This window comes from Athene cunicularia (assembly GCF_003259725.1).
Source record: "Athene cunicularia isolate RWA chromosome 2 unlocalized genomic scaffold, athCun1 chr2_part1, whole genome shotgun sequence".
Classification (NCBI taxonomy): Eukaryota; Metazoa; Chordata; class Aves; order Strigiformes; family Strigidae; genus Athene; species Athene cunicularia.
The window spans coordinates 8,498,144-8,525,351 of NW_020799095.1; the positions used below are offsets into that span (position 1 = coordinate 8,498,144).

General features: G+C 39.1%; 1 protein-coding gene across 2 annotated transcripts; it reads right to left on the reverse strand.

Moving 5' to 3' along the window:
- Positions 1-78: 78 nt before the first annotated feature.
- On the reverse strand, positions 79-25,360 carry GPD1L (glycerol-3-phosphate dehydrogenase 1 like). 2 transcript variants are annotated; one of them, XM_026842754.1, is made up of 8 exons: positions 25,317-25,360; positions 21,928-22,105; positions 20,526-20,666; positions 16,559-16,697; positions 15,206-15,318; positions 8,961-9,194; positions 7,949-8,055; positions 79-3,015 (listed from the first exon to the last, which is right to left on the reverse strand). In XM_026842754.1, coding segments are annotated over exons 1-8 (1,011 nt in total). In that variant the 5' UTR covers positions 25,319-25,360; the 3' UTR covers positions 79-2,918. The 2 variants fall into 2 exon arrangements, with proteins under 2 accessions (XP_026698555.1, XP_026698554.1); XM_026842753.1 differs by lacking the exon at positions 25,317-25,360 and adding an exon at positions 22,597-22,690.
- Between the last annotated feature and the right edge of the window lie 1,848 nt (positions 25,361-27,208).

Genomic DNA, 27,208 nt, shown 5'->3' on the forward strand with positions numbered 1-27,208 from the left:
ATCCTTAATAACCTACATTCCATCAAGTGAATATTAATCGCAAGCCATGTAAAATGAGACCAACAGAAACCAAAATGATTCCCAAGACAAAAATGTTTATTTGTACCAAGTCTTCAAATGGGTACACATTCACAATCTTTAAACAAAATCAGTACACATGTCTAGGGCAGGCTGAGTATGTATCATTAGAAGATAATGCCTTCCTTAGTGATTAACGTTCATAAATCAAGAATTAGTTACAAATTTACGACCCCTTATCCAGGAGTTAATGTTTTCAGTAAGACTACCCCAGTACTAGGCAAAACTGTTTGTAGAACAGGGTTCTAGTCATTCAGTTCCAGTATCATATCACAGTCTTTTAATGAGCAGTAAATATTAGTGGAGGAAAAATATCTAGTGCCAAGCTGAATGTCCTCAAGCACTGAAAAGCAAACACAAATGGTGGATGATCTATAGAAATTTAAATAAATTATTTTAATTACTGAAACCTCATTTTTTGTCTGAAAAGAACATCATTACAGACCGAAGGAAAGAATTCTATAAAAACCTTTTCTCTGGAATTGCCTTAGAACAGGCTTCTGTAGAAAACAAGAATAATTAAGATGTTGGGGTTTCAGCGGTAGAAGTAGTATTGGAATAATAAAGAAATAATTTTAAAATATATATTAATTTACCACATATAGCTCATATAGCCCTTTATGTATCTTACAAAATGCTACTGTTCTACATACTGCATGTAAAAAAAAGTTTTTATATATATATGTATATATACACATATAAAGGCAAAGCCAATCAGCTTGGTATTAAAGAAACCAACACAAAGCATAAGCAGACACACTGGAAGTGATGCAGTAATGAGGAGTGTATGCTCCATGTGTGCGATAGTGTAACAGTGCTTCCAACCTTAACACATCCTTTAAACTGTCTAAGCAGAGTGCTTACTCCAAGTCAGCTCTACCAGTGATTTCCTCAATTGCCACAAACATCTGCTGTTACTTAACTTCTAACCATCTGTTATATTTAGCACTAAATCAGAAATAAGGCAAAATAACTTTTCTCATCAACAAATATTTGATGAAATTCAGGAGAACTTCCAAAAATTAATGCAAAACATTATAGGAGCACAAGAAATGGTACCCCTAAGCTGAAGCACCTTCCTGTCTATACAGAGCTGCCCCAATGCTCGCCTATTTTAGGGTAACCCAGGCTACTTAAGTAAATACGACAGTTATTCCCAGGCCACCCCCACTTTGTTTTAGCAAGTTTTGAATGGCAACTTAAAGCTTCAGGATGGGCTCATGCTTGTAATTTCTGGTCTATAAACATCACAGAGAACAGTGAACAACAGTTCTGATACTGCTCAGAGGTTGGGAGTGGATATTCTGAGTGGAGTTGAGCTCTGTAAATCTTGATGCTAACCTTTGATCCAAGAATGAGTCCACTCTTTATGTACCTATCATCTATTTCACAAAAAAAATTTAGTTTAGTATACAAGAAAAGCACGACGAATTTCATTTATCTATCTTCTCTTGCATCAACCTTCTTAAAAAAAAAAAAAGCCAGCCAAGCCAACCCCAAATTCCATAAAATCACAAATTTTCCAATAACAAATAAAATTAATCTCCCTCATAAAGCAAAGTGCCTGAAAAAAAACTAGTTGAGATACCTGGGGAATAAAAGAGACAGATGACTTTGAGCAGCTTACTGGGAGAATGGTCATAAAAGACTTGATCCAGCACCCATTAAAGTTTTGTCCAGTGAAAAGAGGAACTTCAGAATTCACCATTTTTCTGGGGAGACTGGTTCAGGACTACAGTCCAGTTGATGTGCCAGTCACTGACAGGCACTGAAACGAATGCTGTCAGTTTACTGGCATGTAACCATTTTGACAACACAGGCATGATCTACCAGGGAATTCCCCGAACCTTCCTTGGAGTGTTGTGTGGAGTGCAACACTTTACAGCCAATGGTTAAGCTAGAAACACAGCTTGACAATTCTGAGTGGTGGATACCCCAAGAGTATCCTTTTCCACCTCCCAAATAACACCATTAAGAACAACCACAGGTACAACGCTAAAATGAACCCTAGATTCTAGGGTTCAGAATCCCCAGGTCAACATCTCCCACTTGTTTTGGGGAAGGGGATTCTAGAAGAGCTTAATACCTGGGAACAGCAAGGGAGAAATACGAAAATGCAAGGATCAAAAAACAGAAGAGGAGGTAATGATCCCCCTCTAGCATATTCCCTTTAAAACAGTGGAATTAAAAACTTCAAATTCACTTAGAAATTGGTTTCAAAATAGTCTGACAGTTTAAAGACTTTAAAAAACCTAAATATGCTTCACCAGAATTCATTAAAATATTCCTGTAGCCCCCAAATAACTGCTACCACTTGTTTTGCATTAATAGTGCTTAAATTAACATAATCATAAGCACGCAAAACGTTAAAATTTCATTGTGTATACAGAATAAAACCAAGTTCTAATAAAAAGACTCTTAATATTTCAAGGTTACAGGCTTGATTCAGTTGCCATCAAAACCAGTAGGATTCTTCCCACCAGTGTCCAGTTGATTTTGGACTAGGCCTTAGTAAAAGACAATAAAACATTGCATTTTATGGTGTAGAAACACACACAAAGTACACTTGTGTATATATACACAGGATATGTAGTGCAACTTTTGCATTGCGTATCTTAAACCAGTTGTATTTTAGCCAGTAAAATGACAATCACCAAGCCAACACTGCATGCTATGTCAAACTAGGCTGTGTAACAAAAACCAATACCCCTTCAGAGACATTCACGCTGTTACTGTTGTCTAGTGAGCAGCTTTGAAGGAAGCTTAATGATACATCCACTTGAACCCAGATATAAATTTCAAAGGCAGAAAGCTGCATTAGTATGATGGCCTGATCGATTTTATATGTGCTCTGGATGACTTTGAAGGCAGGATATCATCTCTCTGACAGGCTTCCCCTCATAGCAGATTTGATACACAGCAGTGAATAGTGGAAACCTGAGGAAACACAGTGGAGAAAGTAAACACAGTTTAAGTTTATTCTGTAACATATTTTTAAACAACAACAAAAAAATGGCAAGGAGAAGGAGATAAAAGACTGAAAAAATCGATTTCTCTTAGTGTGTGTCAAGTGCTAACGCTGGTCTGAAAAGCTCTGGATGAATACAGAACTTACATGCATCTCCAAAATGAATCCCTCTCAGAAGCCTAGCTAGCTATAATGGAGACTGCAACATTCATTATGTATGGCACAACCATTAAGTGATCTAAAAAAATAAAACATTAAAAACACTCACATCTTTCCCTGATAGTCTTATAGCAGTATTCATCTCTGGTTAAAAAGGCTGACTGGCACATCAGTTATGCATTATCTGTGAGCAATAATTCGATAAAACAATTGCAGAATATGACACAAAGAGACCCAAGAAGAAACTGAAGGTCAAGTTTTTAATGAGTCTAAAATTAAACACAGATTTTGAAACATAAAATTCTATCTCTTTTTTTTTTTTTTTTTTTTTTTAAATAAATTGGCCATGTTTCCAACAAGCCCCGAATTATTCAGGCTTCTTTGATAATCTGAAGACTTGTTACAGCCATGACACTTAACGGAAATTTATATTTGCTTTCTGTCCATCCTGGACAGTGACAGCCAGACAAGTCCCATTTTCATACAAAGGTTGGTGAATTTTAGGGATTAGTTATCTATTCACCAAAATAAATATGCCATTTCAGTGCAGCCTTTTATATTGATTAATTTTGACCAAACACACTACAATATTTTGACTAAAATAAGGAGCATTGGAGATGGTGAAATAGTTGATTTCCAAGTGATTCTGAATACATCTGGACTAGGACTTTCTCCTCAGAAAAGCAGTCCTACCAGTAACTCTGAAGCTTTATTATCTGTAACGCACAAATGCAGCACTGAGCAGAACCCCCAAGCAGTACTGAGCACCATATATCCTTGCCCATACACTCTGCTATCATGTGTTATAATGACATAACTCTGGTAGCACCACAAAGCTCTGAACTAGGCTCCTTATGGAAGTGAACCACAGGTCACAAGAGAAGCCATGAGCCATTCAGGAGCACCGTTACAGCACAGTGACTGCTGCATTCTCAGGGACAGATGCAGGGTTTGTACTTGGCTGACTGCAATACTTCACGTTACTGGGGAAAAAAAAGTGGTAGAATGAATATGCTTGTGAATTCAGTCCATCATTTCTATGGCTTTTATTACAAGTACCAATTCAAACTGTAGAATTTCATTTTTCTCTGGAACATTTTAATGTCCTACTATGAAATGCATGTCCATTTCTTTTGTTTTAATTTTGTGGAGAACAAGACAAAAATAGCAGCAATATCAAAAACTGTTTCAGGTCAATCCAACTGAGTTGATTTTTCTTTTTATTTCATCGGTGGAACCAACATTAGCATATAACCACAGAGCTGCACTTTCAATTCCAATGCTACACTGTTTAGGTTGCAAAACCCTTACTAGGAAATATGCAGAAAAAATTTACACAAAGGCTTCTGCATTTATTAAAAAGCCTCACTTATCACTCACTTTGTATAATATATTGGGCTGAGGACATGTCTGAATTTGCTTTTGCCGTAAAAACTTAAATGTAGGCACTAAAATAAAATTTGTTATGCCTATGTGAAATTTTACTAGAGGCAGCCACAAAACATGTGAACCTTCTGAAGCAAAAGCAAGTTTCACACAACTTTAGATACAGTACTGGCAGTTACTTCTCAGTGAAGAAGTACCACCACTACAAACCACATCCTGATACATAAGTCTTGCTGTTTATCACAGAGAACATTACTCTGCTGTGCATAGATCTGCCACACTTCACGTGGGGAAAGCAGAATCCAGGCTGGCTGCAGGCTCACGGCCAGCAAACTCAAGTGCATCTTAACCCTGAGCATATTAAGAGGGCTAGTTCTACAACGGTTGAAAGGAAAAAAAACGAACTGCACTGTAAACATCAGTAGGCATCGACCCTGCTACCAAGACTCTTTCACTGAACTGTGACTTGCACATTTCTATGTAGCCTTGGGACTTTTTTAGTAGGATGAGAGCATGAAAAATTTTACTCTTACTAGAGTCTTACCTCTTCACTTTGAAACCATGGTTATTTTACTGTGTTTTGTGTTTTACAGCAGTAGCAAGAAAGTTTTGAAAAAATACATTGAAAGTCACTTTCAGAAATCTTGTTGAATGAGAGCTTTTATGAAGAACTGACACGTATATTTTGGTATACCAAACAGATATTATCAACTCCACGTTTTCATATCCTTTATTAAAAACACAACTCAAAGTCTTCTATAATGTGTTGAATTTGTTCTAAGACAGAACAGGGAAAAAACCAACCAATCAACCAAAACGCCAAACACGGCATCTTGTCTCATTTATGGAATCATAAACAGCAAAGACTGAAGCCAACATTTTAATTAGATTTTTTTTCTGCAGTTAATTACTGTACACTGCAAAAATAGACTTAGGTGTCTTACATCCAAAAATAATATTAAAAGGTTAATGTTAGGTACATCAGTGATAAAAGGAAGACTAGGGAAAATGTGGGCCCTCTCCAGAAGGAAACAGGGGACCTAGTTACCTGGGATGTGGAGAAGACTGAGGTACTCGGTCTTCACTAGCAAATGCGCCAGTCACCCCACCCAAGATGCAGAGGACAAAGGTGGGGACTGGGAGAAAAAACCACCCACTGTAGGGGAAGATCAGGTTTGAGACCATTTAAGGAACCTGAAGGCGCACAAGTCCGTGGGACCGGATGAGATGCATCTGCAGGTCCTGAGCGCACTGGTGGATGAAGTGGCCAAGCCACTATCCATCCTATTTGAGAAGCAGTGGCAGACCAGCGAAGTTCCCACTGACTGGAAAAGGCAAAATATAACCCCAGTTTTTAAAAAGGGAAACGAAGAAGACCCAGGGAACTACAGGCCAGTCAGTCTCACCTCTGCGCCTGGTAAGATCATGGAGCACATCCTCCTGGAAACTATGCTAGGGCACATGGGAAATAAGGAGGTGACTAGTGGTGGCCAACACAGCTTCACTGAGGACAGATTGTACCTGATAAATTTGGTGGCCTTCTACAATGGGGTTACAGTGTTGGTGGATAAGGGAAGAGCAACTGATACAATCTACCTGGACCTGTGCAAAATTTTTGAAACTGTCCTGTACGACGTTGTCGGTGACATGGACAGTGGGAGTGAGTGCACCCTCAGCAAGTTTACTGACAACACCAAACTGTGTGGTGCAGTCAACACACTGGAGGGAAGGGATGTGCCATCCAGAGGGACCTGTGCAAACCTCATGGAGTTCAACATGGCCAAGTGCAAGGTCCTGCACATGGGTTGGGGCGATCCCAAGCACAAATACAGGCTGGGCAATGAGTGGATTGAGAGCAGCCCTGCAGAGAAGGACTTGGGGGTACCAGTGGATGAAAAACTGGCTATGAGCCAGTGTGCACTCACAGCCCAGAAAGCCAACCGTGTCCTGGGCTGCATCAAGAGCAGTGTGGCCAACAGGTTGAGGGAGGGGATTCTCCCCATCTCGACTCTCATGAGACCCCACCTGGAGTCCTGTGTCTAGCTCTGGGGCCCCAACACAAGAAAGAGAAGGACCTGCTCAAGCAGGTCCAGAGGAGGCCACAAAGATGATTGGGGGCTGGAGCACCTCCCTTACGAAAACAGGCTGAGAGAACTGGGGTTGCTCAGCCTGGAGAAGGCTCCAGGGGGACCTTATAGCGGCCTTCCAGTACTTAAAGGGGCCTACAGAAAAGGTGGGGAGGGACTCTTGATCAGGGAGGGAGTGTAGGGAATAGGACAAGGGGTAATGGTTTTAAACTGAAAAAGGGTAGATTTAGATTAGATACAAGGAGGAAGCTCTTCAAAGATGGTGAGACCCTGGAACAGGTTTCCCAGAGAAGCTGTGGCTGCCCCCTCCCTGGCAGTGTTCAAGGCCAGGCTGGACAGGGCTTTGAGCAACCTGGTCTAGTGGAAGATATCCCTGCCCATGGCAGGGGCTGGAACTAGATGGTGTTTAAGATCCTTTCCAACCCAAACCATCCTATGATTCCATGAAAGAATAAGAAATTTAATGTAGCTGACCCATTAAAACTGGACTTCAAAAACTGCTTTGGAAAAAAAAAAGTAACAAGGCTTGGCCTTCTGACTGGCAGTCATGTATTTTCTGATTTTGCCTCTTCTACAGACAGGAACAGACAAATGCATCCCTTAATCTCATAAGGAGACAACTGTGTGTGTGGCTTTAGGAATCATACATGATTTGAATACAAATGAACAAGCAAGGAGAACCTGTTTAATTTCTTACCACAAAAAAACCCCCGACCTACACAAGCAGATTACAGGTTTTATCCTAGACCAAACTGGAAGTGACATTAGGAAAGAGAACTGTGGTATCTAAACTGGAACCCATGTGGATAGAAGCAGTCGCTCTATTCAGGTGATCACCTATACAAATCCTCAATAACAAGGTCCCTCTCCTTGGAAATATCTAATATATTTACTCCTATGAAATGAGTTGTAGAGCCTCTTCACAAGTCTCTTTAGAAAGCTCAGCTTCTATTTTAATATATTTTATTCTTTTCACATGTTAAAACATACTCACTGTGCTTTTCTGTGATAGCAGAAGGCAATAATATATCCTACAAACAGAAGGGCATTCACAAATTTAGTGTCACACTATTAGCTCTGTCTACAGCAATAGTATTTTGAGGTTCTATTCACTTCTCTCTGTGATTTTAACTGGGGATGAAGCTACTCTTATTACAGTGATTTTCTTTTTGGTTATTGCCTTCATAAAGGTATCAACACCAAATATGCAGAAAGAATTATGGAGATAAAAAAGGGGTATGCGGAACTTGCTTTATCTGTTCTTACTTACTTCTCCAGCATTCCTTTCTGCTTGAGGATGCGGTACACTTCTGCAGAAGTCTGTGGTCCTTGCAGTTTCTGACCATTCAACATTTCTTGCTCCAATTCTTCAATAGACTGAAAAACAGAGAGGAAAAAAAGAAAGAAAAAGAGAGCTACGTTAATGTTTTTATAAGCCCGACAACATCATCTGGATAGAAACAGCTCACTGTCCAAGTGGAGAGCAGTGACGAGTGTCGTTCCTCAGGGGTCGGTGTTGGGACCAGCGCTGTTTAACATCTTTGTTGGGGCCATGGACAGTGGGATTGAGGGAACCCTCAGCAAGTTTACTGACAACACCAAACTGTGTGGTGCAGTCAACACACTGGAGGGAAGGGATGTGCCATGCAGAGGGACCTGGACAGACCTGAGAGGTGGGACTGTGCAAACCTCATGGAGTTCAACAAGGCCAAGTGCAAGGTCCTGCACATGGGTTGGGGCGATCCCAAGCACAAATACAGGCTGGGCAATGAGTGGATTGAGAGTAGCCCTGGGGAGGAGGACTTGGGGGTACCGGTGGATGAAAAACTGGCTATGAGCCAGGAATGTGTGCTCACAGCCCAGAAAGCCAACTGTATCCTGGGCTGCATCAAGAGAAGTGGCAGTGGAACTGGAACTAAATGACCTTTAAGGTCCCTTACCACCCAAGCCATTTTATGATTCTATGGAAGAAAAAAAAACATTACTGAAGGTTTTTCCCTTCTTGAAAGTGACCATATACTCTCTCATACTCTTTTTTGTAAATATTGTCCTTAAATCTGCATCTTTCAATATCTAACCTCTCCAGCTTTTTTTTTTTTTTTAATCACCCTTCCTTCTTAACACCTTTAAACTCATTCTAGCCTTGTAACACACTCAAAAATGAGAGGATAGAAAAGGGTACTCACTGATTACAGCTAACAAGTCTCAGATAACTGTACTATTACTCCAACAATCCAGGATTGCTAGTATTTGCAACAGTGGATTCCCAGTGAATAAGGTACCTTTCCAGTTTTAACAAATGCTTCTGCTACACGTCGATTCCGGCCACCGTAACACGTTGTGATGAGATCAGCAACTCCACAGCTCTCCAGGAAAGTGGCAGTAGACACCTGTCCTTTGCAAAAAATTCTAGCAAAGGCAATCATTTCCATTAGGCCAAGGCGAATAACAGCAGCTTTGGTATTGTCACCACAGCAAAGACCATCACAGAATCCAGCTCCTACTGCTACTATATTCTAATGAGAAGAGAAAAAACAAATGGGAAACAAGTCAGTTATTGGTTACAGAATCCTAGAAGACACCAAGACAGAGTGCAGATGTCCTTAAGAACTGCAGACACTTTACTGTTGTAAGACTAGGCTGTTGTTTAGGATTTTTTTGGTTTGGGATTTTGAGGTCTATGGGATAACCTTTAAAAAAAAAAAAGATGGCAAGTCTTACATTACTAAGTATTTCCAAGGATAAAAGCATAATTAAACCTCTGGAACAAGTTGCCCCAGAAGCTGTGGAGCTATTATTATTGACTGTCTTTAAGACCAAACAGGTTACACTACACCCAAACAAGGTTTTATCTAGATTGAGCTGTTCCTGCCCTGAGGCAGGGGCAAAGTTACACTGACATCCCACAGCCCTTTTATCCATATTTTATTTATGATTAAAGTAATGCAGAATCCAAGAAACATTTATTGACTTCCATGCTGGTACACTAAAGGACCAAATTCAGCTAAGCTAATAGTGTGCAGCCCTTTTAAGTATGCAGTTTCCATAACAGTAATAATAAATGAAGGATTCCCAGAAGGTTCATGACACAGGAATACTTTTCCTAAGAAAAAAAAAAAAAAATTTCTTTTTCCCTTAGACCTTCTACAAAGAATGTGCTGTTTCTTCTTCAACGATCAGCTATACAGTCCCTTCTTTGGTTTACAAACATAGAGATTAGTTGAGACATTTGAGTGAAGTAAAAGCCTTTTTCCAGCCCAGGGAGTCAGACTAGCCATGGTTAGTCTGTCCCTACCAAAAAAAAATCCCAAACCCTACCAAAAACCAAACCGGTTCACAGATGATGGCATTCTGAGGTACTGATAAAGCAATCACAGAAGCAATAAATGTAGTAACACCTTTCTGAATGCAACAGCAGCAGTGACCACAACAGAAACCACAGGAGAATCAACATGGTATCACCTAATGTAGCATCCAATGCAGGGAGAAAAACCCAAACAAATGTTAACTGTTGCCGAAGAAACAGCAATAGTCAGAAGTTGCTAATGAAAGCAACAAGCTGATTAATAGCCAGTTTTGGTTTGTTTTTTTGGATTGTAAAAACCAAAAACTGCAGGCAGCTGCAGTGCTGTGGCCAGTCATGGCTAGGTGACTCTGAATCAAACGAGGTCAGAGGATGAGTCATTGCTCTTTGAGCAGCTAGCTGAGGTCTAAAGGTGACTTAAAAATTGCAGACAGATATCTCAACATCAGACCTGAGGCAGCAAAAGATGATCAGACTTTTAAAGCTGGTACTTTAGATCATCTTGGCTGTGGTGATTCAGTCAAGGTATGTTTTTATCAGACACCTCTCCCAGAGCAACCTCCAATATATGTTTGCTTGGTGGCAAAGCAAGAGGAAGTCAAACATGTATTTAAGAAATTTTCAGATGGGATAACCCATTTAAATGGAATTTACACATATGTGAAGTCTGCAAGTGCTTAGGGTTCAGCTAAAAACAAAAATATTTTTGAACAACCTCTGGGCTTTTTCCATGTACTTCTTGAACACTCCTGTACTAAAGCTTTGCCTTCCCTCCAACTTTGCCTGCTTTTACTTTCCACTCTGAATCAGCCTACCTGATCATAATTTACAATATGATTCGGCCTATGGTATTTTGCTGTCTACTACCTTTTGCAATGTTTGTCTTTGGAAAAACGGAAATATTGTTTGAAGCAAGTCATACCAAGATTACTTCCATCTGAGGAAATGGGGTAGGGAAGAAGGGAAGTTGTGAGTTTAATTCTGAAACACTAAGCTCCTCATTTGTACGTCCCCATTGTATGTTCTTACACATAGTTTGGAAACAAGATAACCAATTATGCTCTAGAAGACACACCCACACCTAGGAGACTGTTATATCCTGGTCTACATAACCCACAGGCCACAACTATGAATTTACAAGGTCTATCATCCATCTGGTTTCATTTAAATTCTTGAAGAATCTATGATAACTCTCTCATGTCTAATATACTGCAGAGAACTGAATTATACCACACTGAAAGTTATACTTTACTGAAAGATGAGCCACTCCTTTTAAAAACCAACAAAAAGAATCTCACAAAACTTGAGACTAAGTCTTCTTTCAGTTAAAAACAAGACCAAAACAGAAAACTCTGGGTGCAGGCACTAAGCCAAGTTTGTTTCAAGTCTGTGCAAGAGAAGAGAGCCCACATTTCCAAGAGCTCCAAGACTGACTGTATTTGCACACACAACACAGGGGTCTGAGAGCCCAATAAGCAAGGCTGACTTTAGCCTACAGACAAACCTGTTGTTACAAGGGTTCAAAATTACTGTCACAACAACCCCAAAATACTGCTACACAATGTTTCTCTTGGCCTGAGGGATTCAGAGCTCTCAAAAATCACTTCATGCTTGAGAAGACATATTTCCCCAATCTCAGCATTAACAGCTTTTTACATTAGAGCATGCATCCTGTAATCAAGATGCACAGGGTGTTTTTATATTGCATATGGTTTTAAGCTACTGAAATACTTTGCACTAACAGATGAATCTTTAGTTGCTCTGGTACCCGGAAGCTGACATTAGTCCTAGTTCTACCTATTCTAGAACATGAGCAAGGACTGGATTCAGTTATTTTATCACTGGGATAGTGAAGGTATGCTCCAGAAAAGCAATGTTGATGCCAGGCAGTGCTCACAGTATCTGTCAGAACAAAGTGTCTTTTACTTGCACATGACCTGCTGCAAACATGCCAGAGGTCACAAATGCAAGGTCAATAGATGACCAAGTTCTTACACAGTCAGTGCTCAGAAATATCCAGTTTCCAGTCCTACTCTGTTTACAATAAGTTAGTGTGGAGTGCTCATGAGGATGGCTTCAGAGGCCATTTCTGAGGCAACAATTACCTCTCCATAACTACAACAGATCATTAGAGAACTATGCAGATATGTTAATGCACCTGGGATGTCCAGGCTTCCTTGAGGTAGTGTCAGAGCTCAGCATAGCCTGCCTTCCCTCCTGCTTACACATGATCTTGCAGAAGCTCATCACTTCACATCATGGCTGAGAGAGGTCAAATGAAGACTCGACAAATCAAAGACAATATCAGCAGGACTGTCAGAGAGGTTAAGCATAAACTGCTTGCTTGCTCCTGGCAGCTTGAATGTAAATAATAGGTTTCATTTCCACTTAATCTCAGGGAAGAGTAATTACAACAATCAACTTCCACAGTACCTAGACTGATTATCCAACAGTAACTGCCATAAACACACTTTGCAAGACCACCTTTGTTAATGATAATGCTGGGTTACATAACCTGGTAAACAATAAATATTCGTTATACTTCTTACTTCTTTGCTTAAGGCTTAGCTGGAGCTGTAAGATTTAGAGATGGGCCTGAAGCAACTTGAAAGGCAACTACAGCTGCTGCTCCTTCTTTTTTCTACAGTAACTGTCACAACTGTCTTGGTCCTTGGCTGCTGCTACTTGAGGGTTTTTAACTCTCCAGATCCGTGAACATACACATCAAGCAGCTGGAACATGGCCATTTCGCCAGATTAGATTCTCACTTCTTCCCTCACGCTCACCCCCATCACCACTGCGCTAGGTAAGCGATTCCAGTACAGTTTACACCCAAGAATGCAGCTACCAATGTTTATATTGCCTCTCAAGTATGCTGCTAGGTTCATGCACCAGCTGAGTCTTGCCTGACATCTGTGCTGTTTCATTGTAAAACCACACATTGGCGCAGGCGCTAAGGACTCTAAGGACACCTCAGTGGTGATAAACTTAGGTCTGTGATAGTCCATGGTATCACATCCATCAGTGTCCCAGCACACATCCATATGTATGCTTAGCTGCACATCCTACTCCTACAGTGGTGTCCTAATCTTGAGGCACTTCCTAGGAAGGCCCCGTCATTGCCTGGCAAATGGCAGCTGGAATGTGTAGGTGGCCTTGGTCAGGCTGCCTGGAAAGCCAACTGAACACCTTGAAACTGAACTATCCAAATTTGAAATGTCTTAAGTTCTGACCTCAACCCTTAGAAAAGGTCAACAAGTAAGTGTGAAATGTGCTTTGGTCCTCAAAAGAAAACTCTTCTCTCCTGGTAGAGAAGAACATACCAAGTACTTTTTGTTCCTACAGCCAACAAGTTACTGTAGACAGCTGTTCTTCCTTGGTATCATCAGAATTTGTAAAGTGACTGCCACTGCCTATTCAGCCAGTCTCCAAGCTGACACAAGACTGCAGTTTTACTGTGCTGATTTCTATATTTCAGTACATCTCCATCAGCCCATTGTCACACACACACACAAAAAATAAATGAAGTGGATATTCAATATGTATATATATGTATATAAATAGCAATCAAGCACATGTTCTTTCATGATCATGCAGCTGCAATACCTATTATTACAGTCTGAATTTAAATACGCTTCAAAAAACAAATTTCAAACCTAAAATTATCATTATTGTAAGGGAAAGCTGTGTTCAGAGCACTCTGTTACCATTCTGTATTTTTTCTGAACCTTTAGGCAACCATCCATATTGAAAATCTTCCCCGCTTAGAAAGGCTTACAGAAATAAAGAGGGGGAGAAGATCTAGTCTATTATGCCAGAAATATCAAATATCAGAAAAGTCTCCTTTTCCCAAGCTGGTATTTATAGAAAAATGCAGAAGCTGGGAGAATATACTATTTCTCATAGCATACTATTTCTCATCCTTTAAATACCAATACAAGAGTTGCTTTTACTGTTTCCACATCTAAAAGGCAGTCTGGACTGGCATGTGTGCCTGCTTACTTCTGTCCTCTAAGCTGTAGTTTGCAGTGATGCTGCTAATATTTTGAATTGGCACTGCTATAGGAAGAGAGTAGAACCTTTCTTGTTATACCTTTCTCTTCACACAACACTGTCATCTTCTGAAATAGGGATTTCCTCCTTCCAGCAGGTTAAATAATGCTAATTTTTACTATTTCTTAATGAAGTAACTTTGCAAGTTTAATAACTGCCAGCTGACAGAAGCTACACTTTAGCTTTTTTCCTAAAAACAATCACATGAAAAGATGCTTATTTTTCACATTTTTTATTACAAATATTATCAGATTAATCATAAAAAGGCAAAGTGCTTGTTGTTACCTTTGGCAATCAATCTTCCTAATAAGAAGAATGTACAAGTTCTAAGAAAAAACCCTCAAGTTTACATTTCACAATTCACATCTGAGCTTTGCATTTTGCTCTGCACAGGCAATAAAACCATATCCATCTGTTTAATTTTAGCTTCTTTATTTTTCTTTCAGAGGCATACATGTTCCCAATGCATTAATAAAATTTTGCAATGTTCAAATTAAAAACAGCTCAGGAAGTTGTTTGCATGCTATCAGCACAAGATCTAGGATTAAGCTAGGAAGGGTTTTAAATGAAAAATTACTTTTAAAAATATGATTTAAATCAAATTTTCTTTGAGATTAAGGAAGAGTTGTATGTTTAAAAACATCACCTATACTAGCATGACTGAACTATGCTGCTTTATAGCAGTTCATACCTTTTCATCAGGCAAGAAATCTATAGTGTTTTTAAGCAAGTTAATCTACCCTTAATTCACTTTTTGTTTAGAACTCATACCATGCATTTCTTTGGAAGTCTGGACTCGGTTAACAAAATATACTGCAATCAAAAACAAATGACCAGAGCAGACAGAATACATACAGCTTTTTTAAAATGTCACTAGAGTTCAGTCTGCAGGACACATGATGAATAATGAAGCAGGAGGGAGGAACAAAGTAAGGCTACAAAGAAAATACACAAATTTCACCTCAGTATCTTTCTAGGTCAAGAACAAAAGCCAACTCTCAGAACATGCTGCTCCCTAATTTCCAATGTGGTTCTTTCAGAAATGTTATGCATCAGTTTTACATATTATATAAAGCATAATAAATTTAATTCTTTAAATGAAAATACCCTCTTTTTGTCTGCAAGGATCATCATTCCATTTGCATACCAACTGCAGCCTGTTAATCTTACCTTCAGAGCACCACAAAGCTCAACTGTATCTGCATCATCGACTACAGTTATTCGGAAGTTTGGAGTCTGCAGGAGTTCTTTGAAGAGAAGGCCATTCTCCAAGATTTTGCTGCCTGTTGAGAGACAGAAGGTTAAAATTGAATAATTTACTTCGGTGTTATTTAGCCTTTCCTGTGCAAGCTTAAAAGCAGAGAAAGGTTGTTCTATCTTCATCCTAAAAACACTCCTGTTTTAAGTGACTAAGGACATGCCTATATTGCACTTAGGAGCTCTGCACTGAGTTACTCTTCTTAATGAAGAAGGACTTCTTTATGACTTCTGCATAATTCACTGTCTGCTCAGCAACAGATTCCAAATAACAATTCCATTAATTCTCTATACTCTCTCTTTTTTTGATCATTCTTTTTAAAAAGAACAGTCAATAACAAAAAATAAATAATAATAATAAATAATAAAATTAATAATAATAATAAATAGTAATAACAACAAATAATAATAATAAATAATAATAATAATAATATAGCAGGTGGAATTCTACCAATTATTTTAAGGTCTGCATTTCAGAAAAATACCCACTGATAAAGGCACATCAAGGATGTTTTATTAATTGAGCGTGCTGCCACTGACAAATGTGTCTAAGAGGTCAGTGCAAATGCTGTTAATGATAGGTTACAAAGCTAAATAGGCATAAAACTGTAAAAATTAACACTGCAAAAGTAACAGGAACTCTGTGCTATTATGTATGACTACCTGTATGCATATACCCACACACATATGCCTATCTAAACACTGTGAAATCTGAGACTACACACATCTTGGTGCTGCAAAGGTGTGCAGACATCAACACAGAACTAAAACCATGTCTAGCTTTTGGGGGAACTAATTATTTTGAGAAATTAAAATAAGATATTGATACCTTTAAAATAAAACCAACCCAAACATGCATAAAGGTATGATCTGTGACCATAACACTTAAGCTGGAGCACAGAATATATAATCATTTATCCATATAAAGCCACGCAGACCCAAGGAAAACCTTAAGCACAGCAACAAAATAAAGCAGTTTGTCATGTGGAGGGTGATAAAAAGCATGCTTAGTATTTCACCTGCTAAGGTCACAACCTTAGTGAGACTAGGTAAAATTGCACTCCTCCCTGTCCCTCTATTCCTGGTATTGTCCTAGTACTTTTGGAAGTGTAAATATTCTAGGAAATTCAACATTAACATAAAAAAGAACTCAACAATTTCTGATAACAGCCAGCCAATGTTGAAAATGATAACATTTGAGCTACTTGGTATGCAACTGTGAGGACAGGAACATATTTTGAACATTCTCATTACTTGGAACAGTACCTATTGTGGTTTCACAGAATTTCTCTGCTGCCACCTCATTGGCAATGTTAGCTCCCATCAGCACACTGATGTCTATTCCCATCTTCTCTCGAATAATGTCAGAGATCAGTTTGAGTCCCTCCGGGCCTTCATCTATTCCCTGCAGCCAACATTAAATGGAATTACTAAAAAGTCATTCATTAGACACAGTAGCACATCACAATTAGTCTTGTCCACGGGTGCGAAGTGCAACAAAGCCTACTCAGATAGACACTAAAGATGACAGACTTGCTACCAGTGAAACTTCTGCTCTTGTCTTCTTTTCATAGGAGGTAGCACCCTAAGTATTAGGACTAAACTCTAGATGATGGTAACAGTGTTTATTCCATGCTCAAAGATTCTATGAAGTGTTGGATATTCAGCTTTGCTAGTTCAGAATCTCAGTCACTTATTATCAGTGTATCCTTATTAAAATCAGTGAAGCATCACCAATCCATCAGTTGTGAATCAGGCCAGTACTTGGATTTGAAAATGCACCAAAACTCACAAAATGGAATCCCAATAACTTGTTTTGCGAAGAGGTATCTGAACTGAAATTTCAGAGACAGATTCCCTTGTGTATAATACCAACAACAGTTGACTAGCAGAAACCCAGTTTAGTAATTTTGAATACCATCACAAATGGAACAGCTGTTCACAGGTATGTAGAAAGCTAAACAACTGAGAATAATTTGACTTCTAAAGTTATTTTCAATCTGTATTTATAACGTATTCTTAACAAAGCATGAAAGTAAGGGCAGAAATAGGACCTTAGAAAAGATCACCCCAGAGATTAATGCTGCAATGGAGAAGAGAGTCTGGTATCCTGAATTGTCTGAACTAAGAACTCCAAATGAGACCCTTTTCTTTTCACAAAACCTTTTTCTCCTAGCCTGCTAAATGCAGATTCTTTCTGAGTTTTTAGAACAAGGGCATAGCAGACAAGCTACTGAAATGGTCTTTCCTTCCCACAGTATACCACATTTTATACAGTACTATTTTTTAATGTTGGGAATTTGGTACTTTTGGGGGTCGGTAATTTTGAATTATGACTTAAAGTTAAAAAAGCAGTGTCAGCCTCTACTACTTCCACATACACACACTTGTATGTTGCCAATAGTGACATTTCAGGGAGGCCGTAATTTGCATTTCCACAGATCAGAGGTGCTATTCCTTAAATAACATGATACAATCAAGAGACACGCAGAACCGCCTGTATCAAACCAGCCAATTAAACTAGTGCCTGCATTTCTACATTTTTTCAACATGTATCAATGCACAGCTCTCCCTTCTTATCTTTAATGAGCCATACAGAAAGAATCTAAAAGCAAGTACACAAACACATGTTGTATTTTTCCCTCAGCGTCAAAAATGTCCCCACAAAATAACTGTAAGGTCCCTCCCTCCTAAGCAGACAAATAATAAAGAAAAGCATGCACGCATTGGGAACAACTCCAAAAATGTGAATATGTACACAACCATTATTCATCCAAGTGAAAGGAGATCAGAGAGGCTTGGGTGCCAAATTCAGCTCTGCTATGAAACACGCAACTTCTGCCCAAAGTCAAGGAGACCTGCACCTGTTTCTTGTAGAGTTAAATCTGATATTGAATGGTAGATGACAGGAGAAAAAACAAGCACCCCTCCCTGCCCCAAAATCCAAGGCTCCAGCATGGGAATTTCCACTAGGCAGCTGTGATCCCCAGACAATGCAAGTTTAAGTCTGTGGTCTTATCGCTTGAGTCCTAACATGCCTGCCAGAACAATCCCTGGAGCCCATATCTAGGTAGATGAAAATAAGACTGATGATGTTGCCTGAAGAGTATTTTGAATGACCTCCACCTACGCTGCTTCCTGTGCTCACTGCTGTACCTCATTGTAAGCTGTGTACGGTTCCTGCCCTCGCATCCACACAAAGATTTGTTAGGTTTTCATACACACCAGTGATCAGAAAAGCAACACAGCTGCAAATGTTTCAGTGGGAATGCAGATTAACCAGCAGACAAATGTCTTTATTTTCCAAAGATTCAGTTTTATTATCAGACATTAGGCTCTGCTTTAAGATTACTGTCAAAAAAAAAGAAAAAAACCTAAAAGATGAGACACTGCTATCTTGCCAAGCAATTTATTGACAGAAAGCACAGAAACAAGGTGTCCCACTAATGATATTTTTCAGAGCAGAACTGCACTTTAACTGCCAAAGTTAACACAAGCCACTTTAATAGCATTAGTGTTGAACATAATGAGACAACTAAAAATATGACTTTGATGAAAACAAAATGCATAAAGCTGCAAAAGTAGAAGAATGCATTCCCGCCTCTACTACTTAGTTTCATTGTTGTGTTAAATCTCTGCCCTTCTTAAATGATACTTTTAATGATGCACAGTTAGGCCTTTTCATGAAAGCTAACATGTACTTTGCATTCTGCAAAAAAATTAAGGGGCCTCACACGATTTCTTTCAAAAGACAGCCTACTGTTGCAGTGTCGCTACGTGACAGTGGGAGGATGCCTACTAATCAACTCTGCTCTGCATGGCAGGCGCCACTATTTTACTCACACTACACTAAGTACAGGCTTTTTGTTCTGTTGGGGTTTTTTTTGTTTGTTTGGGGCTTGGATTTTTTTTTTTTTTCTTTAAAGATAAGTATCCCCTCCACCTCCTTTCTTTTTTTTTTTTTTAAACATAGCCATTAATCCACACTCCATTAAAGCACTGGCAATCAATACCCAGAGCAGTAATCCCAAATGAATACAGGCCCAGACTCTGACTTCAGATATGCTGACATAAAATCTCATTTACTCCACCAATTTCATTAGTTATTTCTATCTCTAAGGACATGAGAACATAACTCACATTTAGCAAATTACAGCAAAATAAAGTTTATCCTGAGCTTACATAAGAAAGAAGCATAAATGGACAACTTTAAAGCAACAAATTTAAGGGCATCTAGGACAGTTGTGTGGTTTCAGTGTTATGCATTCAGCTCTTTTAACACTGCCTTATTTCATTCTTCTATAATATGAAAAGTTGTTCTATAAAATGCAGCAAGTGCACTTGGAAAGCATTAGTTTTCCATACATCTCAAATATATCAGGTCAGCACTGACAAAACAACACAGGTTTGATGGGTTTAGATAGCCAAACTAAAGAGACAAGCTTGCAGTAAGTAAGGGGGTTTTTGTTCTTTTAAAGCACAGATCCATAAATGTATCATTTTACAGAAATGACAGTAAACAAGGGCATGTGTGCTGAGAAAATGGCCCACTCTCAACTAAGTACAAAGCAGCAGCAAACCAGAATCTTCCAGACCTTGTGGGAATACCTTATTCTTTGCAGCTAAACACACAGCAAAAAAAAAATTTAAAAAAGAAGCTCATCCGCATTTAAAAATTCTCCTGCCACCAAAACGAGAAACACTCCAGTGAAACACTTCCGACACCTCTGCCCCCTCCTATTTTCTATGCTCAAACGATCTTTTTGGGCCATGCTGAACAGATTCACTTGTTGCAACATGATACTTGACATGAACAAGAGCGCTATCAGTCACATGAAATTCTCTCAGCGATTCTTAAAATGATCAACTCAGCGTGTGGGATGTGCGTTAACAATCAAAGCATTATGCTTGTGCTCTGTTCTTCATCTAATGATGCATTTAGAAACAACAACTAAAAGACTGGAAAGCTTGGTGGTGCAAATCATATTCACTCCCTTTTTTGAAAGTCTTGTGAACAGCCTCATTCTCATCTTCTTGCAAGCACTAGCCTAAAAAAACACCACATAACAATCCACTAATGACCAAGACAAATTCCAATCTTAGGTCTAGAAAGGTTTAATGGAACAAACAAGTGAATAATGCAAAGACACTTCTTATATCAAAATATAAACCATCTTGTTTTAGAAGATTCCATGACATATTCTCAATTATTAATGCATAATATTTATTATACCTTTATGAGAGTTATACCAAGTGCCTTCTTGGGTACTCGTCCTGTGATTTCATCGCAGACTTTATGAATGAACTGATGAGGAATGACAAAAACCAGCAAGTCAGCATCCCGTACAGCTTCATTAAGGTTTGGGACAGCAACCTGTGTAGTTATGGGAGAGAAAGGCCACATAACTTCGTAAAATTAACACTACACACAAGCGTTATTTGATAAGTAAAACCAAAATTTTGGCCTTATACTGAATGCTACAAACTACTGTGCTTCATCACTGAAAACAAAAATTAACATAAACTTCCCAGAAAAGCAAAAGAATTTAAGCTTTCAAACAAGCTATTTCATGTTTTGAAAGGGGCCTCTTCACAACCACCAGTGTGGTTAATGTAACCAAAATTCACAATGTTCCGTAACATTCAAACAAGTACTTTAAGAAAGAAAATATAAAATAAAAAGCTGCCTTCTCTTTGACAAAATAATCTCAGTTTTTGATAAATTACTGCATGTAGAAAAGTAGTTTCTTTACTTAGTTTCTTACACACTCAAATTTCTTCTCCATACCTCTTACATCTGCTAAATTATATTTTCTTTCTCTGTACTCACAGATTTTGTTTACCCTGTAAGACAGTGACCTACTTTGAAGCCACTTGCCAAACTCCACTTTTCCTAACACTTGATGACCATCTTAAAATTACACTCAGGTTTAAAATGCAGCAATAAGCTTGACCTATTGATAAACAGAACAAACTTGAATGAGCAGGTAGTGGACAGCAAAAACTTGCTCAATGCTAGGGAAATAGGATTTTAACATTATTGTTAAAAAGAAAACTGCAATGCACAGCAATTCATGGTTTTCCTGCCCAAAATTTCTACTGAATTGTCAGCTGCTGCAGCCTCTTCCTATAATGTTTTTTGGGCAAGAGTCACCATCTGCCCCCCCCCCCCCCTATCAAGTTACAGCAACACAGAACAGATGCGGAGCCCCACTGTTCTGCTCTGGCAGTGCTACATATAACATGGTGATCTGACTGCACATATTCAATTCTCACTGACTAGCCAGCTCCCTTCCAAAGTTGAGGCCAACTTTTTTTTTAGTGGGTATGGTCAGAGGTCAGAGCTGTTAATCTTGCCCTTGTTTTCACATTTGCTTCCCTATACAGAAGCTGTAGTAACATAAAGACAATAGGGAGATCGCAAAAAAAAAACCCCAACAATCAAAAAAAGAGAGTACAGTGCATTGGAATTGTGTCATTTTACTTGTTCAAATCTCTGATCTCATCAGTAAAATAGCATACAGTCTGAAATATTGTAAACCCTATTTTGTTAACAAAACAAATTTTTCCTTCCATTCATAGCATGAGCAATATTCCCTCTGCTCTATAACTAGAATTCAGCTTCTGAGCCTTACCACATTATCTGGCAGCTTGTATCCAGGGAGATATTTTACATTTTCATGTTCATTATTTATGATATCTGTCAGTTTTCTCCCATTAATAGTCTCCTCAAAGACCCACATCTTCACTGTGGAAGCAAACTTTTGCAATTTTTTTACATTACTGCCTATTATTTTGGCAACTGCAGAACCCCTGCAGGAAAGAAAACAAAAGTATTCTTAAAAAATTATGATTTTGCTCTAGGAGAAAGAGATTATCTTTAAAATAAACAGAAATTCACAGGTTATCGGACATTACTATGTAGCATTTTTGATCTAGTAAAACAAGTGGGAAAATACACCATTCACACCTGCTGCCTTCTCTTAAACATATCCAGAGTTGGTTGGATTGAAGCATTTACTGAAACCATTCTTACTTTTTTTTGTCTGCTTTTTGGCTATTCAGTAAGAGTTTGGGTTACTGTATTTCCACACATCAAATTAATTAGATCTTCAAAGCCACATGGTAGAAGTGACACACTTCATTTTTTAAAAACAGATAATTTTTACCTTTAAGAAACAGGAAGCTTTCTTTGCTAAGATGACTGACCCACCAATTGCTGTATAATACTGATACATGCTTAAAGCCAAAAGCAGTTATATCTTGCATAAGTTATAAGCTTTATGGTTATGCTGCCAACTCACAGACTTTGATGTTGCAACAGCATCCTCTGAATTTGCAGGCAGATAATTCCATTACTGTTAGCCTCATTTTCTCCCCAAGAACAGCACACAGTGAAATCTGTAGGATGGTGATCAATTTTACTAAAATCTCTATGCAGCAATGAAATTAATCGGAATTACTGAAGCAACCCAAAAGAAGAGGACCAAATGCAACCTTCCCTTCCATTCCTAGCCTGAATGCTATACGGAAGAAAAAGATGCAATTTATAAAACCTATTAACCTAACTTCCTTTCCTTGGGACAAGAGGTGGCTTCATAATTACTGATAACCTACTAAGCAGACAAATTGTAGAAAGATGTGATAAAAGTACACAGTCTCACTGATCTGAGGCCTATGTGCGTGCGTGTGTGGAAACTGCACACTTTATTAGGAGGTAAGAACATTTAAACCTTTCAAATCTAGTTACGATCACACGCTGCTCTAAATTTATTATGGGAATTGCTTGTAAGAAACTCATAGCTGGCAATTGAACCAAATAGATTCATTCTGCTCTGAGAGCTTTTAATATGGCACAACTCACTATGCTATATTAAAGATGTGTGCTATCACAGGCCTAAGGTCACTTTCTAAGTAGCATCAGAAAAAATTATAGTATCCTAAGTAGACTTTCTTCAGCTAAACGATAAAACTGTATGCCTTAAAAGACTGGAATTTATTTCTCCAGTAGCACTTCACACACTACCAATTCCCCTGGGTTCACGAGGTGATACAGAAGCCACAATTGTTAGGCATCTCTTCTCAAACTTACATTCTAGATCTGCATGCACACAGAGTGCTTTCTGCTGCAATGGCAGACCAGCTCAACCCCCAAATTTCAGATCCACACAAACAGTATGAATCACATTCAACACAACACAGGTATGTGTTCCACAGAAAGTGCTTTGAGTTCCTTTAACAAAAGCACATTTACTACTGCAGATTTATATACAAAGGCTGGATCCCGACAAAATCACTGTCTTCAGTTTTGAACTTCACTACACATTGTGTGTGCTTAGTGTAGATAAAGACAGAAACAACTGATTCAGCAACTGTACAGTGGGGATTTTCAGTTCGCCAGCATAAACTCTGGCAGCGTGTGCTACTTGAGAGAGACATTAATTCCATCACTATTTAACACTTAAATGCCTTAGCTGTCTTTTATTCAGCCTTTGAATGTAGTATCAAAAAAGGGAAGATTTGTCTGGTCTTAGTTCCTGAATTCAAGAAGATTCCTGACTGGCTTCTCTAGTTCCTCATTCCCTGTTATGTTGCAACAACTGTTGGAGAACTGAATTAAGCAAGGTCAAACAACTGACACTGAGTCTAAAATTGCTCTATGCAAGGTGAAATACCAGTTCCCCACACCTGTTAATCCAACAAGCAAGCCTATATACTCTCCTGTGCCCTAATAATCCTCAGTGTGTACTCTGAAATAATCTTCTAGAACGTCTGGCTCATCTTCTATACTCCTGACACACTGCAAGGCAAAGGAATGGGAATTCTTGCCAATTTATTCCTAGCACTAACAGTTCTAGTGTGAGTGAGGTTGCAGGACTTCATGCCTGCAGCAGCTCAGTTACACAAGAAAAACCACAGTGAAAGATTCCTTCAAAAATCTTAATCCTGACATGCTCTGAGGGGTGGTTAATGCAATTTAAGTAGTGCAAGGTAGGTGCATGCCAGACAGTAGTTCTCTTCCTTGCAATGAGTATCAGAGGTACGCCCAAATACAATCACATACAGTGATTTAACACTTCTAAAAAGCTATCTGATGCTCACTGACCAAGACCATCACTTTGCCTCCTGCCCTTTGCTGTTAACAGTATATCGCAGTTGGTCTGCTTTCTCCTGATCATTTTAAAAGTAAAGCACAAAACCCAGAAACTTCTAAACTTGCCCAGATACCAGCATCGGTGGAAGTCTAAATATGAAAGTGTAAATAGTATCATTAATCTCGTCTTGCTCTACCACTTGTCCCTGTAAAATCACCTCAGATAAACCATGTTTCACCTCCCACTCTTCCACAGCAAGTCCTAGCTGTATGAACCCCTCTGTCCCTGTAACTTCCCAACTCTTCCCAAACTCTACAGTTTTAGTTCAGGTTGGGCGATCAGATTAATTTACAACTGGTTCTAGCAAAACAGACAAGGATAAATTCTGTTTGTGTCCACCTTGTTAACCTGCCCTGGAAGCGTTATCAGAAGAGCATGCTGTAATACATGTCCAAGGCAGCGTTTGCAGTGCTTTAAATTAATCTGGACACTGTCCTTGAATTCTGAGGTTCCAAGGCATATTCCCAAGGTGTACTCGCTCCATATTCAATAAAGCTTATTTTATCTCCTATCTTAAAGATCCTAATACAATCACTTATCCACCAGCAGAATAAACTAAATGGCCAAGGCCAGTAAAAATCCATCTGTCCAGTCCCGTGAGCTTCCATCAGGTGTGGAGTGACCCCTGCCAACTCAACTTCATTGCTAAGGTGACCTTCCCCCACCAAACCAACCAAACAAGTCTGACTGCAAGTAGTTTATCATCCAAGGTGATTGGCTCAACTGGTCACTGCCCTGCCAAGCTCCTTTAGTATTTTTTTTCTGTCCCAGATATAGGTTAAAGGGCTGTGAGAATGCAAAGATGATCATTCAGTTACTGGCATTTGTCAGACAGAATCATCTCAACTCCACTCTGTTCAACTACTTACATGCTGACAATTTAGGCAACACCAGTCAGATGCTCCAGTGATCCAGGCTTCAAAAACATGTAACGGTCAAAATATCAATGGTAAGATGCATAAAGTGCTTAATTTTCTTTCTGTTTACCTGCTTTTGAGCATTAAATGATTCCACTTTAGGACCACAGGCCCCAGTTCAAAAAGGCACTTACATGCACACAGGTACACAATTCAAGTAAAATTTACAATTTAGTTCAATGGTTGCATATATTACTGAATCGCAGTGCTCTTTGCAGTCAGGATTTGGTGTCTGTCATCCCTTGGGCTCTGAGGGAGAAATCACCTACGTCTCCAAGAATTACTATTTTCAGAAACATTTAGGGGGAGGAGGACAGGAGAGCTGTTGCATGTCAAATCGTTTGCAATTTAAAATTTTTGATTACTTTGGTTTCTGCTTTCCTACTACAAAAAAATGCCACATTGCTATCAGATATGAAATAAGCTATCAGTTATTTGAATACATTTATCCCCAAAAGAAAAAAAAAAGCTGATGCACAGTAATAGCATTATCTCCTTCTCTCAGCATCACAGATACGGGCATTTTGCCACTCAAATATCCACCCCATTAGGCAGGAGTTTTTCTTGCTATTAAACTGATCCAATGAGGTGAAAATAAAATATATACACACATGGTTATTGCTAATAGGTAATATCTACAAATCCTTTTGCTTCTGCAAGTGAGTTTCAGAGTTACTCAAATATAAAAGCTGTCAAACTTCCTGTAAAACTTTTTGCTAGATTTCAAGTATGGAAGAACAGCAAAAATAACTCCTAAAAGACTGATAGGTTTAACTACACAATTTCCTTCTGACATATATTGCAATGCACAGTATTTCCCCATCCATCTTACAGGCCAGTGCAAGGAAAGCAAGAGATGCTGCGCTGAAATGTCAGCCATTCCCTCAACAAGCCATCACAAAGAAAAATACAACTTGGCAGTTGCTGATATTTTTAACTATGCAAAACAGCAGCCGATTGCAGGAGGGCAGGGGGTGAGCAACAAGTCTAAGATCACCTTGACGAAAGGCTATTAAGTTTTGTTTAATAAACTGCAGTACCTTGCTCTTGCTCTACACCAAATTCTGGATTTAGATTTAGTCTTAAAAAAACAGATTGTTATCAGAAATAATGTATGCTCAGCATTAGGAATTAAAATGGCAAACTGTGAGGATACATTTATATAACAGTTGTACTTAATTGTAAACAGGGTTTCAGGGTAAAAAGAGTGATCAGGAATGCTAGAGAAATTGAAGAAGCAAGCCAAATGATTATTAACACGATGCTCCTCTTAGAGAAACTTAGTAAATCTATTGCTTTCAGTGGACACAACAGTAAATTTATTTAAGTGTAATTACAAGCTAGCGATAGATGCATCAATAAAACCTTGTCTCAAGCCTTACGCGTGCCTCTGCATAACCATTTGAAAAGAAAAGGTATATCAAATATCCTAGCGTCTCACAACTCTTCTCTGAGTTACTTTTAAAGACAGCTAACAAGGGAAACCCCGAACAACGCTTTCGAAGTGGACTTGTTACAGAAGCCCTACAGGCAGCGCCTAGTTAGCAACGACCTGCTGAAAAAACCAAAATGTTTTCAGTATCTTTAATGTCTACGTCACCTGACATCGGCCAAACCACACAACGAATACCAGGTTAAAAATATCCCGAAATAACCCCTCCAGAGAACAGGCGGGCGCCCGCAGCCACGCCAAAACAGGGTGCTCGGGTCTGCCGCTCCTTCCTCCGCTCCCTGAAGGGCAGCACCTCCGCCTCTCAGGGTCACCGAGCTCGGGCGGGAGAAGCCCACCCGCATGGCGCAAGCCACCCCACGAGCCCGCCACAGGCCAAGCCCCGCCGGCCACA

Coding starts and splice junctions, on each gene's coding strand:
- GPD1L (XM_026842753.1), bottom strand. CDS start 22,619: ATGCTGTTGCAACATCAAAGTCT. Junction 22,106..22,596: donor CTGTTGCAACATCAAAGTCT/GTGAGTTGGCAG, acceptor TCTTTCCTGCAG/GGGTTCTGCAGTTGCCAAAA. Junction 20,667..21,927: donor ACAAGCTGCCAGATAATGTG/GTAAGGCTCAGA, acceptor ATAACTACACAG/GTTGCTGTCCCAAACCTTAA.